The sequence below is a fragment of the Salmo salar genome, chromosome ssa06 (genome assembly GCF_905237065.1).
Source record: "Salmo salar chromosome ssa06, Ssal_v3.1, whole genome shotgun sequence".
NCBI classification, from domain to species: domain Eukaryota; kingdom Metazoa; phylum Chordata; class Actinopteri; order Salmoniformes; family Salmonidae; genus Salmo; species Salmo salar.
The window spans coordinates 5151479-5172091 of record NC_059447.1 but is presented as its reverse complement, the minus strand read 5'-3'; the positions used below and the strand labels follow the sequence as shown (position 1 = coordinate 5172091).

Sequence of the window (20613 nt, the reverse complement as noted above, 5' to 3'; positions counted from 1 at the left end):
CTATACATGACGTCAGAGCTCAGTGGCTGTACAGTAACATGTTATACATGACGTCAGAGCTCAGTGGCTGTACAGTAACATGTTATACATGACGTCAGAGCTCAGTGGTTGTACAGTAACATGTTATACATGACGTCAGAGCTCAGTGGCTGTACAGTAACATGTTATACATGATGTCAGAGCTCAGTGGCTGTACAGTAACATGCTATACATGATGTCAGAGCTCAGTGGCTGTACAGTAACATGTTATACATGACGTCAGAGCTCAGTGGCTGTACAGTAACATGTTATACATGACGTCAGAGCTCAGTGGCTGTACAGTAACATGTTATACATGATGTCAGAGCTCAGTGGCTGTACAGTAACATGCTATACATGACGTCAGAGCTCAGTGGCTGTACAGTAACATGCTATACATGACGTCAGAGCTCAGTGGCTATACAGTAACATGTTATACATGATGTCAGAGCTCAGTGGCTGTACAGTAACATGTTATACATGACGTCAGAGCTCAGTGGCTGTACAGTAACATGTTATACATGACGTCAGAGCTCAGTGGCTGTACAGTAACATGTTATACATGATGTCAGAGCTCAGTGGCTGTACAGTAACATGCTATACATGACGTCAGAGCTCAGTGGCTGTACAGTAACATGTTATACATGACGTCAGAGCTCAGTGGCTGTACAGTAACATGTTATACATGACGTCAGAGCTCAGTGGTTGTACAGTAACATGTTATACATGACGTCAGAGCTCAGTGGCTGTACAGTAACATGTTATACATGATGTCAGAGCTCAGTGGCTGTACAGTAACATGCTATACATGATGTCAGAGCTCAGTGGCTGTACAGTAACATGTTATACATGACGTCAGAGCTCAGTGGCTGTACAGTAACATGCTATACATGACGTCAGAGCTCAGTGGCTGTACAGTAACATGTTATACATGACGTCAGAGCTCAGTGGCTGTACAGTAACATGCTATACATGACGTCAGAGCTCAGTGGCTGTACAGTAACATGCTATACATGATGTCAGAGCTCAGTGGCTGTACAGTAACATGTTATACATGACGTCAGAGCTCAGTGGCTGTACAGTAACATGCTATACATGATGTCAGAGCTCAGTGGCTGTACAGTAACATGCTATACATGACGTCAGAGCTCAGGCTCTGTTCTTCACAGCTCTGTATGGGTTTTGACTGACAGCTGTTCTGAACGGTATGTTACCAGAAGTTGTCCCCATCCCTCCCCCTAATTGGGCAACTTTTGTCAATGTTTTGTTGACTGAGTGAAGGAAATGCTGTGAATGAAGAGGACTCAATGTATTTAGAAAGATGAGACGTTGAGGACTAGAATAAATACTGCTTTGATGTCATACAAGCAAACCAATCATTTCCATATTATAAAACTCATGTCATATACTCAGTGTCAACATTCCAAGATGACATGGCGTCATACCCTGGGTTGTTCCGTTCAGAATGAGCCGGGTTTGTCACCTCGGCACGCGCCCCAGAACGCACTCATGACTCCTTTCTACGGGCACCAAAATTACCATCAGTTTCCCTGAATTGCCTTGTGAAAGCTTAACACTGTATTAATATCGTATTTTATAACTTAACTTGTTCTATTGTCAACATGACAAGCTTTCACATGATGCCCACCTGACCCAGATGGCGATTGACAACAGAGTGTTTTTAGATTGTGTAAACAACAACAGTAATAGTATGATGGCGGGGATGCAGGGTTGTGTTCCTAACAAAACAACTATAGTGTGCTTGCTCTACTTCCTCAACGGCACAGAGAGGAGAGATGAAATAAAGCACCTTGTAGTTGAAGACTTCATTGAAATGACTTAGGAACTGTGAACATTTTGGAGAGATGTGCTGCCCCTTGGAGACACCGGTTAGTCCTCAAACTCAGATTATGTTGAAAAATGTTTGTCTTATGTTGCACCTCCAACACATTTTCCAGGAATATTATCATGTTACTGAATGTATTCAGAGTATTTTAATATTTCATTATCAACAAATGCAGTGAAAAGTACAATAAATGTAAAATGTACATAAAATGTTTGGATTCAGCCTTGTGGGAAAGGGGGGGGATACCTAGTCAGTTGTCCAACTGAATGCCTTCAACTGAAATATGTCTTCCGCATTTAACCCAACCCCTCTGAATCAGAGAGGTGCGGAGGGCTGCCATAATCGATATCCACGTTGACGGCGCCCGGGAAACAGTGGGTTAAACGCCCTTGCTCAGGGGCAGAACGACAGATTTTGACCCTGTCAGTTCTGGGATTCGATGGCCCAACGCTCTAACCACTAGGCTACCTACCTGTCAGGTGAACTGTTGTGTCCTCACCTTTAGTCTAATCATTTTCCCATAATCTCCCAATTGTTCTCCCAACTGTTCTGTTTTCATCGCTACCATGGTTATACATTTGCTTTTCATATTTATTCCGTAAGAAACATTTCAATTCAGCCCCCCTATCCAAATAATCCCTATCCAAATAATCCCTATCCAAATAATCCCTATCCAAATAATCCCTATCCAAATAGGCCACTTCCCACCAGTGTAAAGGATTAACGGAAAGAGACACATATTTTTTTAAAGATATTACGTGTTTTTTGTTGTTTATTTTAAATGTTCTATCGATTCCCAGTGTCATTTCCTGTTTTCATGTGTATCTTGCGCTATTGCCGTTCACATTAGGCAGAAAGACAGACGGTAGGATGCGTTTCACATCATAGGTGGAAAACATTTGATTCTAGATATCACTATAATCAAGAAGAACTCAGGGCTCCAAATATCACTATAATCAAACGATATGCAAAACAGCTAATATAACTAAACGCACCATTTCTCATTTACATAGAGAAAGATATAGCCATTAGCCAACCAGCCTACACGTGTGGTTCAGTTAGGAAGAGTACAGCGCTAGCAACAAGGTTTATTTTCAATTGTTTTCAATTCCCACAGGGATCACTGTTTTTCAAGAGCATCCAATCTGTGATGATGCATTGTGGGTAAATTGATCTACAAATAATAAATGAGTAGTTATATGATGCAAGGTGATTTGTAGATCAGTCGATCTGCAGTCACCTGCAACGTTGAACAAGTCCATAGACATACAGATGTATGTATACATTACATCACTCAGTGAAACAGCAGGGGCAGCCCCCTCCTACACTATGCAGCCCCATGGCGGTTGGCCCTCTGTTAATAGCATTCTGAACCACACACACACACACTCTCCCTGCAGTAAGCCAACAGGGTTAAACCCTACCAACTCTTCAGGTTCTGAGGTTGTCAGGTTCACGGTCATTAAGTCTGCTGCTCCTGTAGACTATTTAAAGACTGGGACTCATCAGTATGCTGAGAATGCCTAACATATCAATGGACATGTGAAAACATTCAACAGCTAGAATCAACACCTTCATGCAGGTGTAAGAATATGTCGAAGATAAATACACAACGCGGAGTTTGAGGGGATGAGAGGACGAGAGCACTAAAAACTAAATATAATACTAAACGGTCAATAGGGAATTGTCAATGTAAATAGGAGTTGATTTTCAGTTCAACAGCCGTTTAGAATCTGTGGAATGTCACTCCTGAACTCAGAGCTACATGGGCTTCGTTCTGTACATTGAGTCTGGAGCAGAATACTGGTTATTTGGCCATGTCATACTGCAAGGCCTTTTGATTGGTCAACCCTAGGCTATAAAACGGCATCCTGTTCCTTTGTTCGGTGGAGAAAAGCTGAGGAGAAGGGAGACTGAAGATCTGAAAATCTACCTCCCAGCATAACATCTTGATTTGTCCTCAAATAAACCTATTTTTGTCCCCTTGATTTTCATTGGAGTTTGAGTTATTGAAGAATAACATAAATTGCTAACGCAGGGTTTTACCGTTTGGCGTTCGTTCTGGAGTTTCTGTGGGACATGTAAGTGAGAGTTCTGTGCAGAAATATAGGCTGAAAATACAAAAAACAGAGGGAAAGAACTATTAGAAATCTGCACTTGCATCTTCTGCACTTTGACAGAAATGTTGCAACAGGTTGTCCAATGACCAAAATAAGGCCATTATATCTAGTGGAACTGTGCATCAAAACTTTACAATCTTCAAAACAGACATCATTAACCAGCCATGTTACAACTGGTTCAAGGTAGTCTTTATCTGCTCAACAGAATGCTATTCTAGAGGTACATTAAATGTTTACCATCTTCAAAACAGACACACCATTAGAAGCCACAGACAGTTAGTAAAGAATGACAGGTGCTGAGAAGGCTTCCAACGTACCGCTATCAAGTTCCTTGTTCTGAGAAACCTGTAGATCTGGGTCGGTTCTGGAAACACAATAGACTGGTTCAACATTCATTAAGTTCACAGTAAATTACATTGACAATAACATTATACAGATAAGACTATTTATCCTAGAGGGGCAATTATTGTTGGCTCTGAAAACAACACTGGGTCAACATTCATTAGCTTACAGTAAATTACTTTACATTAACAACAATTGTATTTGTATACTTGTACAGTAGAGTGCAGTAAAGTATAGTTCAGTACAGTATAGTTCAGTACATTAGAGTTCTGTACAGTAGAATATAGTGCAGTACAGTAGAGTATAATGCAGTACAGTAGAGTATAGTTCAGTACATTAGAGTTCAGTACATTAGAGTTCAGTTCAGTAGAGTAGAGTATAGTTCAGTACATTAGAGTTCGTAGAGTAGAGTTCAGTAGAGTAGAGTATAGTTCAGTACATTAGAGTTCAGTAGAGTAGAGTTCAGTATAGTAGAGTATAGTTCAGTACATTAGAGTTCAGTAGAGTAGAGTTCAGTAGAGTAGAGTTCAGTAGAGTATAATGCAGTACAGTAGAGTATATTTCAGTTCAGTATAGTTCAGTAGAGTATAGTTCAGTTTAGTTCAGTATAGTTCAGTTCAGTATAGTTCAGTAGAGTAGAGGATAGTTCAGTTCAGTAGAGGATAGTTCAGTACAGTAGAGGATAGTTCAGTACAGTAGAGGATAGTTCAGTTCAGTAGAGGATAGTTCAGTTCAGTAGAGGATAGTTCAGTTCAGTAGAGGATAGTTCAGTACAGTAGAGCATAGTTCAGTACAGTAGAGGATAGTTCAGTTCAGTACAGTAGAGTATAATGCAGTTCAGTACAGTATAGTTCAGTTCAGTAGAGTATAGTGCAGTACAGTATAGTGCAGTACAGTATAGTGCAGTACAGTAGTGTACTCAACTAGTGTGCTCTACTGTATACTGTATAGAACTATACCTTTCTTTACTGTACTCTACTGTGCTGTCCAAACGTGTGGATCCAACTGTGTTTAGTGACTACTATGATTCCCCATTGTAGCAAATTCAATTGCAGAAATTCTGTTACCGATTTGATAACGGGATTTCGAGTTGTAATCACTTAATAATTCATAAACAAAATGTCAGTAAAAACACTATAGCTATGTGGATGTTTGGTAACGGAATTTCAAGGCACAAGGGAATGTTCTCCTAAACTTACAGAAGGCAGAAACACTTCTCCAAAACGAAATATAAGTGTTGATTTTAGGAGTCTTTACTTCAACATTGTTGTGTTTTAATGTATTTCTAATACTTTCTGGTAGAAGTTTTCTAAGACCCCTTTTCCATCTGTTTAACCAGAAATCAAAGCCTTTGCTTATTCCTAATTTTTAGGATGGAAAATGGTTGAAACATGTATATATACAAACACGCACCTTCATTTTTCACAAATATAGACTTCACATGTTGGTGATCATGGGTCCTTTTAACATGGAAATGACCCTATACATATTTATGTTCGTTACATTAGTTAGTACACAGTTGCTACCATGCTGTGTTTTCATGTGTTGCTGCCACGCTATGTTGTCTTAGGTCTCTCTTTATGTACTGTTGTGTTTGGTCCTATATTTTTATTTTTAATCCGAGCCCCCGTCCTCGAAGGAGGCCTTTTGCTAGGCCATCAATGTAAATAAGAATTTGTTCTTAACCGACTTGCCTAGTTAAATATAGGTTAAATAAAAATAAAACGTATTTCAAAAGGCAGCACATGCTCATTTCTTAAAGTAGTTCTGGCACATGCCATCTCTTCAGGGGAGGAAGTAAGCAAACACGTGGTAAAATAAATTAACTACAGTAGCTAGCTATAAATCTAAAATAGGATCAGATTTCTTTGTATACTGATGACTGTTAAATCATGTTGTCAGATGCTTTGAACTTGACGTCTTTCTGGTGAAATGTGGTTAAAATTTTGTTTTAAGAAAGATGCCTCACAATCACAAGGGACACTCCTATATAGGCTAGATTAAATATAGAGATGAATTGTAAATGCCAATCTAGCAATATAAAGATAACTAATCATGCAAAAACATTATATGACGACAATGACAGCAACTCACTTTCAAATGCCTGCAAGAACAACTCATGATCGGCTTGAACCAGTTCCATTTTCGGCTTCTTGGCTGCGGGCACCACAACTGCAGTTGTTTGGTGGTGGTAGACACGGCCGTTCGCTCTGCCGCCACCGGTACCAACGTATCCCACAACCGGACTAGATACGTTGTTGCCGCCGTCAGAAGAACCGTGCTTCTGGGGAGACATGGCCCAGGAAATACAAAAATGTCCCAGGTATATTCCAAATATGGAAGAAAAAAAGATCAGGTCCTTTGTCAAAACAAAGAGTAACGTTACCAAAAACGAGCAAGCTGAAACTAGCCAGGCGGTGTTAGCCAGCGAAGTTAGCTAGCTATCTTCTTGTCAATTTCATGGAATAAACATTAGACTTGTTGTAGAAATGCATTGTTTGTTGGCTAGAAAACAGTTCGTCAGAGAAACAATTTCGATTAAATCTCAAGGACGCACGAAATTAGAGAAGTTAGCAAGCACCCGGCACTTTCACCTAGCTATGTCAGTGTAGCTATGTTTCCTACTGAACATCAGTTAGCTAGTTATGCTAACCCTGAGCTAGCTTGTTAGCTCGCTGTATATTTCACAACAAATAAGGTGAGCTGGAAAGATGCCATTAAAGAATGCTATGTCGGTTTGGTAAAGCTACAAAACTCTACGCAAATTAACCATTTACTACAATTTTCCTGAGAGCTTCTACGGAACAGTAAAATTGACCGTTTTTTTTCTCCCACATATCATGGATAAACTCCCTGAACTCAACAATTCAAATGGTGACTTGAGAGCAACCGCCCTCACAGATCCTAGCCGAATCAGAGGCGTTGTTTAGAGAAGTGAGAGTTGTGATTGGTGTGAATCATCACGAGTCGGCAGGTGACGTTCGGTTTGCCACTCACACGCAGTCGTCACTAGTTACCACAGCCACAAAGTCATAAGGCCCGCCTACTCAACCAATCAGATAAGCGAGTGTGATGACTTTTGATACTCTCATCTAAAATGAGCTAGCTAGCTAGCATAAATAGTGCTGGGAAACCGAGACTTTTCTGAAGCCTTTGGGGCTTTCACCAAATCATGCTGAAAAAAACATGAATTATGCTAATCTTTTAACAATATGCACATTAATGACATCTGCTGGTCAGCAATGAAAAGCAGCGTTTGATGTTCATATAGACGTTTTTTCCCACATATTCATCAAATCTCTGTGGCGCAGTGGCTATTGGGTCGCGGGGTCTTAGTAGCCTACTATCAGTTACCATACAGGTTCCCTTTTTTGCTGTGAATCCCTTTTTTTTGCAATTACAAACAGTGAATCTATGGCATTATTTAGGATGCTTAAGGTTGACCCATACTTGACTAAATACAAATAATTGTTTGAACAACAATGTGTTGAAAGTGTGTTGTCACATAAAATTATTTTCTAAATAATATGCCTTGGCTGGGATTCGACCCCATTCCCTGGTTATGGACCCTGAGACCCAGACTCCACCTGCGGAGCTACCGTTCAGGTGATGCTACATGGAAAAACTCCTATCTACATTGTAAGTTGTCCAGTAGAGATTGGTGTTTTTGAGGAGTATTTTTCTCCGCTCACACAGGAGTAATAAAGGCCTAGAGCACAATTTATTTTATATGAATACCTTTTTAAATTGTGATTTATCAGGTGGTCCTGCAGCACCCTCAGCACCCCTACTTCCTGCGGCTATGCCTACAAGCCTTTCATTTTAATAGTAATATATCATACCTTCAACAGAAGCTGCCTTTGGCAGGAAAACAACTCAGTTGAGAGAGTAAAGGTCTCCCATTCAATGGTGTTCCCTTTCAAGAAGGAACATTGGTGATTTACCCAATACATTACTGGGAGGTGGTCTACCCAATACATTACTGGGAGGTGGTCTACCCAATACATTACTCTGAGGTGGTCTACCCAATACATTACTCTGAGGTGGTCTACCCAATACATTACTGGGAGGTGGTCTACCCAATACATTACTCTGAGGTGGTCTACCCAATACATTATTCTGAGGTGGTCTACCCAATACATTACTGGGAGGTGGTCTACCTAATACATTACTCTGAGGTGGTCAACCCAATACATTACTGGGAGGTGGTCTACCCAATACATTACTCTGAGGTGGTCTACCCAATACATTACTCTGAGGTGGTCTACCCAATACATTACTGGGAGGTGGTCTACCCAATACATTACTCTGAGGTGGTCTACCCAATACATTATTCTGAGGTGGTCTACCCAATACATTACTGGGAGGTGGTCTACCTAATACATTACTCTGAGGTGGTCAACCCAATACATTACTCTGAGGTGGTCTACCCAATACATTACTGGGAGGTGGTCTACATAATACATTACTGGGAGGTGGTCTACCCAATACATTACTGGGAGGTGGTCTACATAATACATTACTGGGAGGTGGTCTACCTAATACATTACTGGGAGGTGGTCTACCCAATACATTACTGGGAGGTGGTCTACATAATACATTACTGGGAGGTGGTCTACCTAATACATTACTCTGAGGTGGTCTACCCAATACATTACTGGGAGGTGGTCTACCCAATACATTACTCTGAGGTGGTCTACCTAATACATTACTGGGAGGTGGTCTACCCAATACATTACTGGGAGGTGGTCTACCTAATACATTACTCTGAGGTGGTCTACCCAATACATTACTGGGAGGTGGTCTACCCAATACATTACTGGGAGGTGGTCTACCCAATACATTACTCTGAGGTGGTCTACCTAATACATTACTCTGAGGTGGTCTACATAATACATTACTCTGAGGTGGTCTACCCAATACATTACTGGGAGGTGGTCTACCCAATACATTACTGGGATGTGGTCAACCCAATACATTACTCTGAGGTGGTCTACCCAATACATTACTGGGAGGTGGTCTACCCAATACATTACTGGGAGGTGGTCTACATAATACATTACTGGGAGGTGGTCTACCTAATACATTACTCTGAGGTGGTCTACCCAATACATTACTGGGAGGTGGTCTACCTAATACATTACTGGCAGGTGGTCTACCCAATACATTACTGGGAGGTGGTCTACCCAATACATTACTCTGAGGTGGTCTACCCAATACATTACTGGGAGGTGGTCTACCCAATACATTACTGGGAGGTGGTCTACCCAATACATTACTCTGAGGTGGTCTACCCAATACATTACTGGGAGGTGGTCTACCCAATACATTACTGGGAGGTGGTCTACCCAATACATTACTGGGAGGTGGTCTACCCAATACATTACTGGGAGGTGGTCTACCCAATACATTACTGGGATGTGGTCAACCCAATACATTACTCTGAGGTTGTCTACCCGATACATTAATGGGAGGTGGTCTACCCAATACATTACTGGGAGGTGGTCTACATAATACATTACTGGGAAGTGGTCTACCTAATACATTACTCTGAGGTGGTCTACCCAATACATTACTGGGAGGTGGTCTACCTAATACATTACAGGCAGGTGGTCTACCCAATAAATTACTGGGAGGTGGTCTACCCAATACATTACTCTGAGGTGGTCTACCCAATACATTACTGGGAGGTGGTCTACCCAATACATTACTGGGAGGTGGTCTACCTAATACATTACTGGCAGGTGGTCTACCCAATACATTACTGGGAGGTGGTCTACCCAATACATTACTGGGAGGTGGTCTACCCAATACATTACTGGGAGGTGGTCTACCCAATACATTACTGGGAGGTGGTCTACCCAATACATTACTGGGAGGTGGTCTACATAATACATTACTCTGAGGTGGTCTACCCAATACATTACTGGGAGGTGGTCTACCCAATACATTACTCTGAGGTGGTCAACCCAATATATTACTGGGAGGTGGTCTACATAATACATTACTGGGAGGTGGTCTACCCAATACATTACTGGGAGGTGGTCTACCCAATACATTACTGGGAGGTGGTCTACCCAATACATTACTGGGAGGTGGTCTACATAATACATTACTCTGAGGTGGTCTACCCAATACATTACTGGGAGGTGGTCTACCCAATACATTACTCTGAGGTGGTCTACCCAATACATTACTGGGAGGTGGTCTACTCAATACATTACTCTGAGGTGGTCTACCCAATACATTACTGGGAGGTGGTCTACCCAATACATTACTCTGAGGTGGTCTACCCAATACATTACTGGGAGGTGGTCTACCCAATACATTACTGGGAGGTGGTCTACCCAATACATTACTGGGAGGTGGTCAACCCAATACACTACTGGGAGGTGGTCTACCCAATACATTACTGGGAGGTGGTCTACCCAATACATTACTGGGAGGTGGTATACCCAATACATTACTCTGAGGTGGTCTACCTAATACATTACTCTGAGGTGGTCTACCCAATACATTACTCTGAGGTGGTCTACCCAATACATTACTGGGAGGTGGTCTACCCAATACATTACTGGGAGGTGGTCTACCCAATACATTACTCTGAGGTGGTCTACCCAATACATTACTCTGAGGTGGTCTACCCAATACATTACTCTGAGGTGGTCTACCCAATACATTACTGGGAGGTGGTCAACCCAATACATTACTGGGAGGTGGTCTACCCAATACATTACTGGGAGGTGGTCAACCCAATACATTACTGGGAGGTGGTCTACCCAATACACTACTCTGAGGTGGTCTACCTAATACATTACTCTGAGGTGGTCTACCTAATACATTACTGGGAGGTGGTCTACCCAATACATTACTGGGAGGTGGTCTACCCAATACATTACTGGGAGGTGGTCTACCCAATACATTACTGGGAGGTGGTCTACCCAATACATTACTGGGAGGTGGTCTACCCAATACATTACTCTGAGGTGGTCTACCTAATACATTACTCTGAGGTGGTCTACCCAATACATTACTGGGAGGTGGTCTACCCAATACATTACTGGGAGGTGGTCTACCCAATACATTACTGGGAGGTGGTCAACCCAATACATTACTGGGAGGTGGTCTACCCAATACATTACTGGGAGGTGGTCTACCCAATACATTACTCTGAGGTGGTCTACCTAATACATTACTCTGAGGTGGTCTACCCAATACATTACTCTGAGGTGGTCTACCCAATACATTACTGGGAGGTGGTCTACCCAATACATTACTGGGAGGTGGTCTACCCAATACATTACTCTGAGGTGGTCTACCCAATACATTACTGGGAGGTGGTCTACCCAATACATTACTCTGAGGTGGTCTACCCAATACATTACTGGGAGGTGGTCTACCCAATACATTACTCTGAGGTGGTCAACCCAATACATTACTGGGAGGTGGTCTACCTAATACATTACTCTGAGGTGGTCTACCTAATACATTACTGGGAGGTGGTCTACCTAATACATTACTCTGAGGTGGTCTACCCAATACATTACTGGGAGGTGGTCTACCCAATACATTACTGGGAGGTGGTCTACCCAATACATTACTCTGAGGTGGTCTACCTAATACATTACTCTGAGGTGGTCTACCTAATACATTACTCTGAGGTGGTCTACCCAATACATTACTGGCAGGTGGTCAACCCAATACATTACTCTGAGGTGGTCTACCCAATACATTACTGGGAGGTGGTCTACCCAATACATTACTGGGAGGTGGTCTACCCAATACATTACTGGGAGGTGGTCAACCTAATACATTACTCTGAGGTGGTCTACCCAATACATTACTGGGAGGTGGTCTACCCAATACACTACTCTGAGGTGGTCTACCCAATACATTACTGGGAGGTGGTCTACCCAATACATTACTCTGAGGTGGTCTACCCAATACATTACTGGGAGGTGGTCTACCCAATACATTACTGGGAGGTGGTCTACCCAATACACTACTCTGAGGTGGTCTACCCAATACATTACTCTGAGGTGGTCTACCCAATACATTACTGGGAGGTGGTCTACCCAATACATTACTGGGAGGTGGTCTACCCAATACATTACTGGGAGGTGGTCTACCCAATACATTACTGGGAGGTGGTCTACCCAATACATTACTCTGAGGTGGTCTACCCAATACATTACTGGGAGGTGGTCTACCCAATACATTACTCTGAGGTGGTCTACCCAATACATTACTGGGAGGTGGTCTACCCAATACATTACTGGGAGGTTGTCTACCCAATACATTACTGGGAGGTGGTCTACCCAATACATTACTCTGAGGTGGTCTACCCAATACATTACTGGGAGGTGGTCTACCCAATACATTAATCTGAGGTGGTCTACCCAATACATTACTGGGAGGTGGTCTACCCAATACATTACTCTGAGCTTGTACATACAGTTGAAGTCGGAAGTTTACATACACTTAGGTCGGAGTCATTAAGAACTCGTTTTTCAACCACTCCACAAATTTCGTGTTAACAAACTATAGTTTTGGCAAGTCGGTTAGGACATCTACTTTGTGCATGACACAAGTAATTGTTCCAACAATTGTTTACAGACAGATTATTTCACTTATAACTCACTGTATCACAATTCCAGTGGGTTAGAAGTTTACATACACTAAGTTGACTGTGCCTTTAAACAGCTTGGAAAATTCCAGAAAATGATGTCATGGCTTTAGAAGCTTCTGATAGGCTAATTGACATCATTTGAGTCAATTGGAGGTGTACCTGTGGATGTATTTCAAGGCCTACCTTCAAACTCAGTGCCTCTTTGCTTGGTTGACATCATGGGAAAATCAAAAGAAATCAGCCAAGACCTCAGAAAGAAAAGAGCATTTTCCAAACGCCTGAAGGTACCACGTTCATCTGTACAAACAATAGTACTTAAGTATAAACACCATGGGACCACGCAGCCATCATACCACTCAGAAAGGAGACACGTTCTGTCTCCTAGAGATGAACGTACTTTGGTTCGAAAAGTGCAAATCAATTCCAGAACAACAGCAAAGGACAGTGTGAAGATGCTGGAGGAAACCGGTACAAAAGTATCTATATCCACAGTAAAATGAGTCCTATATCAACATAACCTGAAAGGCCGCTCAGCAAGGAAGAAGCCACTGCTCCAAACCGCCATAAAAAAGCCAGACTACGGTTTGCAACTGCACATGGGAACAAAGATTGTACTTTTTGGAGAAATGTCCTCTGGTCTGATGAAACAAAAATAGAACTGTTTGGCCATCATTATGTTTGGAGGAAAAAGGGGGATGCTTGCAAGTCAAAGAACACCATCCCAACCGTGAAGCACGGGGTGGTAGCATCATGTTGTGGGGGTGCTTTGCTGCAGGAGGGACTGTTGCACTTCACATAATAGATGGCATCATGAGGCAGGAAAATGATGTGGATATATTGAAGCAACATCTCAAGACATCAGTCAGGAAGTTAAAGCTTGGTCGCAAATGGGTCTTCAAAATGGACAATGACACCAAGCAGACTTCCAAAGTTGAGGCAAAATGGCTTAAGGACAACCAAGTCAAGGTATTGAAGTGGTCATCACAAAGCCCTGACCTCAATCCTATAGAAAATTTGTGGGCAGAACTGAAAAAGTGTGTGCGAGCAAGGCCTACAAACCTGACTTATTTACACCAGCTCTGTCAGGAGGAATGGGCCAAAATTCACCCAACTTATTGTGGAAGCTTGTGGAAGGCTACCTGAAACGTTTGACCCAAGTTAAACAATTTAATGCAATGCCAACAAATACTGATTGAGTGTATGTAAACTTCTGACCCACTGGAAATATGATGAAAGAAATAAAAGCTGAAATAAATCATTCTCTCTACTATTATTCTGACATTTCACATTCTTAATATAAAGTGGTGATCCTAACTGACCTCAGACAGGGAATTTTTACTAGGATTAAATGTCAGGAATTGTGAAAAGCTGAGTTTAAATGTATTTGGCTAAGGTGTATGTAAACTTCCGACTTTAACTGTAGAGCGTGCAACTCTCTTTATTTATTTTTATAGCCTAACATTTCAAGTTGTGGGCACAAAGACATACAGTGCCTTCAGAAAGTATTCATACTCCTTGACTTATTCCACATGTTGTTGTGTTATAGCCTGAATTCAAAATTGATAAAAACAAAAACAAAATCTCACAACAATACCCCATAATGAAAAAGTTAAAACATGTTTTTAGAAATGTTTGCAATTTTATTGAAAATGAAATACAGAAATATCTAATTTATGTAAGTATTCACATCCCTGAGTCAATACATGTTAGAATCACCTTTGGCAGCAATTACAGCTATGAGTCTTTCTGAGTAAGTCTCTAAGACCTTTGCACACCTGGATTTGCCTATTTATTATTTTCTCATTTTCAAAAGTCTTGCCGTAGCAAGCAGATTTAAGTCAAAACTCGGCCACAGGAAAATTCACTGTCTTCTTGGTAAGAAACTCCAGTGTGAATTGGGTGGTGATTATAGCATTTCATGCACATGATTCATCAATTTAGACAAGTTTCTGGGTAAGCGTAATCTAATAATTATAAAATATTTGAGTCTGGACATTTTCTATTGTTACTATGCAAATAACCATTTATTTCTGTATCCTTTGCATGTGACCAATAAACTTTAATTTCATATAGTGTGTGTTTATCCGAGATGGTAATGTGAAGAATAACATTACATTTTAGTAATTTAGCAGACACTCTTATCCAGAGTGACTTCATACATTTTTCATACTGGTCTCCTGTGGGAATCGAACCCACAACTCTGGTGTTGTAAGCACCACTAACTGAGCCACACGGGACCACACCAAAGTCAGACTAGGATATAGGCCAAGGACTAGACAGTGTATTTTTACTTGGAGTTTTTCCTTATTGTAGGCTACTACTTTCACAACTTTTAGTCTTGAAATCTTTGGTTGTACACTACACTACTAACTCTGTTTAGCACATGACCTCACATGTGAATCCTTAAAGAGACGGGTGGGGCTAAGGCTTAAGAGCGTGTGAACAATGCTGAATCGTTGTAGACAAAGAAGGCTCTTCAGTAGGTGTACCAAAACATTCAAGGGCCATTTTCTCAAAGGTGGGGTTACAAGTTTATCAACTTTCAAAGCATAATTCCTTTCCCGTTGTTCCTCAACTGCAGTGTAGCTCTACTTTTATCCAGTGTAAAAAAACACAATTTCAAATGTTTCTACGTAAGACCGGATCGAGGGGGTCGGTCACATTTTTACTCCTGAACTTATTTAGCCTTGCCATAAAAAGGTAGAAAACTTATTGACTCAAGACATTTCAGATTTTCATTTTTAATTCATTTGTAAAAATGTCTAAAAACATAATTCCACTTTGACATTATGGGGTATTGCTTGTAGGCCAGTGACCAAAATAACATCTAAATTCAGGCTGTAATACAAGACAATTAGGAAAAGGTCAAGGGGTGTAAATACTTTCTGAAGGCACTGTATGAATGCCACCAGGGCAAAGACAGACAGACAAAAGCCAAAGAGAAATATGCTGCTGAAAGGGACAGGAAGGAAGTAAGTTCATAGACGGATCACTGTCATTTACACCCTACACTTTTTATAACATTTAATTAGAATAATGTTGAAGTACTAACAATGGAATGTTCCTCAATAAAATGGAAGATGGGTCTTTTAAACAGGTGTCCTAACTCAGTGGTCACACGGCTATGGATGAGAACAATTTTATGAGTAATGTGTATATCAAACTGTATTCCTATCATGTAATACTTTGTATAAAAGTGCCATGTATGTCAAGTGTATGAATAATGTATAAAGTTACCTTTAACCTCTGAAGACGGGGGTGGATGGGCCAATGAAATCAAATAAAGAGTATGTAAGTGGGGTGAGAAGTGGTGAGAAAAGTGCCATGTAAGTAGTCCAATCAATTATTATTTTAATTAAAATATTTTGACCATATTCCATAGCTTGAAGACCATGCCTTTGGAAACTGGTACAAAATACCAAAAAGATGGATTGCAAGGCATTGTTAAGTGAAATAAATAAATGACTATAGTAAGTGCCTGGATGCCAAATAAAGTAACAGAGTAGACATTTTCATCTTAAATCAGCCAATTTCAAAAATTTACATTTATGTAAACATTTCTGTGAAACTGTGAACGTTTTACTTGTGGATTTTGAAAATAAAGATCTAAAATGAAGATTTAAAAATCAATTTCTTGGTCTACATGCCATTTTAAAAACAATGCAGCTACTGGAGTAAACCTATTTTGGGTTAAAGTAACTTTGAGTAAGGGCAAACATCATGATAAACTTGCAAGCTGAGTTTTAATAAGACATCTGATTACCACTTTGCATTTAGAACGGTTGGTTTTATTATAGCTAATAAATAATCAAATAATTGATGGATCACTGGATAAGAGAAATACAAGTCTCTTTTCTGCCCCTGCGAGCCGGTCGGCTTCACGTCATCTCACTCCCTCATCTGATTGGTCGAGTAGGCGGGCCTTCTTACCTTGTGGCTGTGGTAACTAGTGACGCAGACGCGCTACTTCTTTTTCTTTATATGTATTAGCAGACTACACTCAAAAAGCTTATTGCCGCCACCTACTGTGCTGGATGAAAACAAAAAGATCATAAAAAAAGTAACATTGTCGGTGTGAGTGGGCAAAAAATATCCAAAACATCTGATTTCTTCTGTTAAAACAAAACCGCCAGTGTGGCACATCTTCCATTGAAGTCCCAGATACTTTTCAGCTGCAGCCACAATGATGTTCAACTTAATTTAAAAAAAATGTATTTCACCTTTATTTAACCAGGTAGGCAAGTTGAGAACAAGTTCTCATTTACAATTGCGACCTGGCCAAGATAAAGCAAAGCAGTTCGATACATACAACAACACAGAGTTACACATGGAGAAAAACAAATATACAGTCAATAATACAGTAGAAAAATAAGTCTATATACAATGTGAGCAAATGAGGTGAGTTAAGGGAGGTAAAGGCAAAAAAGGCCATGGTGGCAAAGTAAATACAATATAGCAAGTAAAACACTGGAATGGTAGATTTGTTGTGGAAGAAAGTGCAAAGTAGAAATAATGGGGTGCAAAGGAGCAAAATAAATAAATAAATACAGTAGGGGAAGAGGTAGTTGTATGGGCTAAATTATAGATGGGCTATGTACAGGTGCAGTGATCTGTGAGCTGCTCTGACAGCTGGTGCTTAAAGCTAGTGAGGGAGATAAATGTTTCCAGTTTCAGAGATTTTTGTAGTTCGTTCCAGTCATTGTCAGCAGAGAACTGGAAGGAAAGACGACCAAAGGAGGAATTGGCTTTGGGGGTGACCAGAGAGATATACCTGCTGGAGCGCGGGCTACAGGTGGGTGCTGCTATGGTGACCAGTGAGCTGAGATATGGGGGGACTTTACCTAGCAGGGTCTTGTAGATGACCTGGAGCCAGTGGGTTTGGCGACGAGTATGAAGCGAGGGCCAGCCAACGAGAGCGTACAGGTCGCAGTGGTGGGTAGTATATGGGGCTTTGGTGACAAAACGGATGGCACTGTGATAGACTGCATCCAGTTTATTGAGTAGGGTATTGGAGGCTATTTTGTAAATGACATCGCCGAAGTCCAGGATCGGTAGGATGGTCAGTTTTACGAGCATGAGTGAAGGATGCTTTGTTGCGAAATAGGAAGCCAATTCTAGATTTAACTTTGGATTGGAGATGTTTGATGTGAGTCTGTAAGGAGAGTTTTCAGTCTAACCAGACACCTAGGTATTTGTAGTTGTCAACATATTCTAAGTAAGAACCGTCCAGGGTGGTGATGCTGGACGGGCGGGCAGGTGCAGGCAGCGATCGGTTGAAGAGCATGCATTTAGTTTTACTTGTATTTAGGAGCAGTTGGACGCCACGGAAGGAGAGTTGTATGGCATTGAAGCTCATCTGGAGGGTTGTTAACAGTGTCCAAAGAAGGGCCAGAAGTATACAGAATGGTGTCGTCTGCGTAGAGGTGGATCAGAGACTCACCAGCAGCAAGAGCGACATCATTGATGTATACAGAGAAAAGAGTTGGCCCAAGAATTGAACCCTGTGAACAATTGAACAACTTCTTAGATTTATTTGATACTTTGTGCCGTACAATTAATAACAGTTGTAATAAATGCTACGAAATCCACCCTTTTAACTGTTCTCTTGCTTGACTTGGGCTGTGTTGCATCTGCGTATCATACCTTCAACACTATCACTTGCTTTCTCAAGTCTTTTGGTTGCATCTGCATAGGAGATCTGATGGGCCGTCCTGACTTTCACCAGCTCAACTTCCTTCACCCTTTTACAGGGCACTTCAAGAACTCTGGATCATGATCTCCACCCCAATCGCAGCCCTGACCTTCTTCACTCCGATCTTCAGCCTCCACATATATGCCACCTGGCCAAATCCTTTACAGTTTTTACATTGTAGCATTTTGTGGACGAATGGTCTTACCTTACCTTACATACCTTTAGCTTTAAAATGTGTAGGGAGCAGTGGAGGCTGATGAGTGGAGGGCGACTCATAATAAGGGCTGGGACAGAGCGAATGGAATGGCATCAAACCATGTGTTTGATGCGTTTGATACGATTCCGCCCCAGCCATTACCACGAGCCGGTCCTCCCAAATGAAGGTGCCACCAACCTCCTGTGGTTGGGAGGTGTTCTTTGTCAAAAAAAAGAACCGATAGACCCTCTTCCCTTTCTCCATTCATTGTTCTGGTCAGGTGACAGGAACTGACCACACCTGCTCTTCTCTTCTCTTTTAGGTATCTGACCTCAACTTCCATCGACATCCCGGAGATGACTCCCTGAACCAAGTTCAGAACACCACACTTTGGATGTCACGATTCCTGTGATTCCCACTGCACTCTTTCTCTCTGTTCCTGGGTTTTTCCACACACGACAGTGTCTAGGGTTTACCGAGAATGGTGTGACAAATAAACAAACATCCAGTCAGCGGTGGGTCCTGTGGGAGAAAACAGCTTGTTGATGAGAGAGGTCGAAGAAGAATGGCAAGAATCGTGCAAGCTAAAAGGCGGGCCACAAACAGACAAATAACAGCACAGTGCAACAGTGGTGTGCAGAACGCTCCTTGTCACGGATTGGCTATTGCAGCAGATGACCACACCGAATTCACTCCGATCAGCTAAAAACAAGGAAGTGTCTCCAGTGAGCACACGTTCACCAACACTGGACAATTGAGGACTGGAAAAACATTGCCTGGTCCGATGAATTCCAGTTCCTGTTGATGGCAGAGTCAGGATTTGGTGTAAGCAGCATGAGTCCATGGCCCCATCCTGCCTGGTGTCAACAGTACAGGCTGATGGCAGAGTCAGGATTTGGTGTAAGCAGCATGAGTCCATGGCTCCATCCTGCCTGGTGTCAACAGTACAGGCTGATGGCAGAGTCAGGATTTGGTGTAAGCAGCATGAGTCCATGGCCCCATCCTGCCTGGTGTCAACGGTACAGGCTGGTGGTGGTGGTGTACTGATGTGGGGAATGTTTTACTGGCACACGTTAGATCCCTTGATACCAATTGAGCAACGCTTGAATGCCACACCTTGTAGAATCCATGCCCTGAAGAATTCAGGCTGTTCTGGAGGAAAAGGGTGGTCTGACCTGGTACTTAAAGGGTGTACCTAATAAACAGAGTATAAATCAGACATGAGGAAGTGAAGAGTATGGTACTAATAGGAATGGACTGACCCACAAACATAATGAGGACGGAAATAGCCTAGTATAATGAGAGAGAAAGAGAGATATATTTATTCAGCAACTTGGTCTGATGACATATTTAGGGGGCAGGCACCATAGAAGCAGCAAACCGGGGCAAGTTTACAGTTGCTCTGGAAGGAAGAAGCAATCTTCCTGACATTCTCAATCCCTGATACGAATCAAGAGGGCAAAGAGAAGAAGAAACTTTGACCTGGATGGACCATATTCATCTGTGGACATTCCTGAGTCCATGGCTCCATTACAAATAGCACCCTATTCCTTATGTAGTGCACTACTTTTGACCAGGGCCCATAGGGATCTGGTCAAATGTAGTGCATTATGTTGGAAACAGGAGTCACGTGAGACTATGACCGGGGCCTCCAACCCTGTTCCTGGAGAGCTACCCTCCTGTAGGTTTTCACTCCAACCCTGTTCCTGGAGAGCTACCCTCCTGTAGGTTTTCACTTCAACCCTGTTCCTGGAGTGCTACCCTCCTGTA

The 20613-nt window shown here is 41.8% G+C and overlaps 1 protein-coding gene across 1 annotated transcript in view; it reads right to left on the bottom strand.

Annotated features, from left to right (window-relative positions):
* LOC106592410 (polycomb protein suz12-A) overlaps positions 1 to 7217 on the bottom strand; it is a 58159-nt gene extending 50942 nt beyond the window's left edge. The window contains exons 1-3 of the mRNA XM_045719619.1: positions 6421 to 7217; positions 4302 to 4348; positions 3911 to 3975 (exon numbers count right to left, since the gene is read on the bottom strand). Of these exons, the coding sequence (XP_045575575.1) occupies positions 3911 to 3975; positions 4302 to 4348; positions 6421 to 6622 (314 nt within the window). The 5' untranslated portion in view covers positions 6623 to 7217. The remainder of the gene's footprint in view (positions 1 to 3910; positions 3976 to 4301; positions 4349 to 6420) is intronic.
* Between the last annotated feature and the right edge of the window lie 13396 nt (positions 7218 to 20613).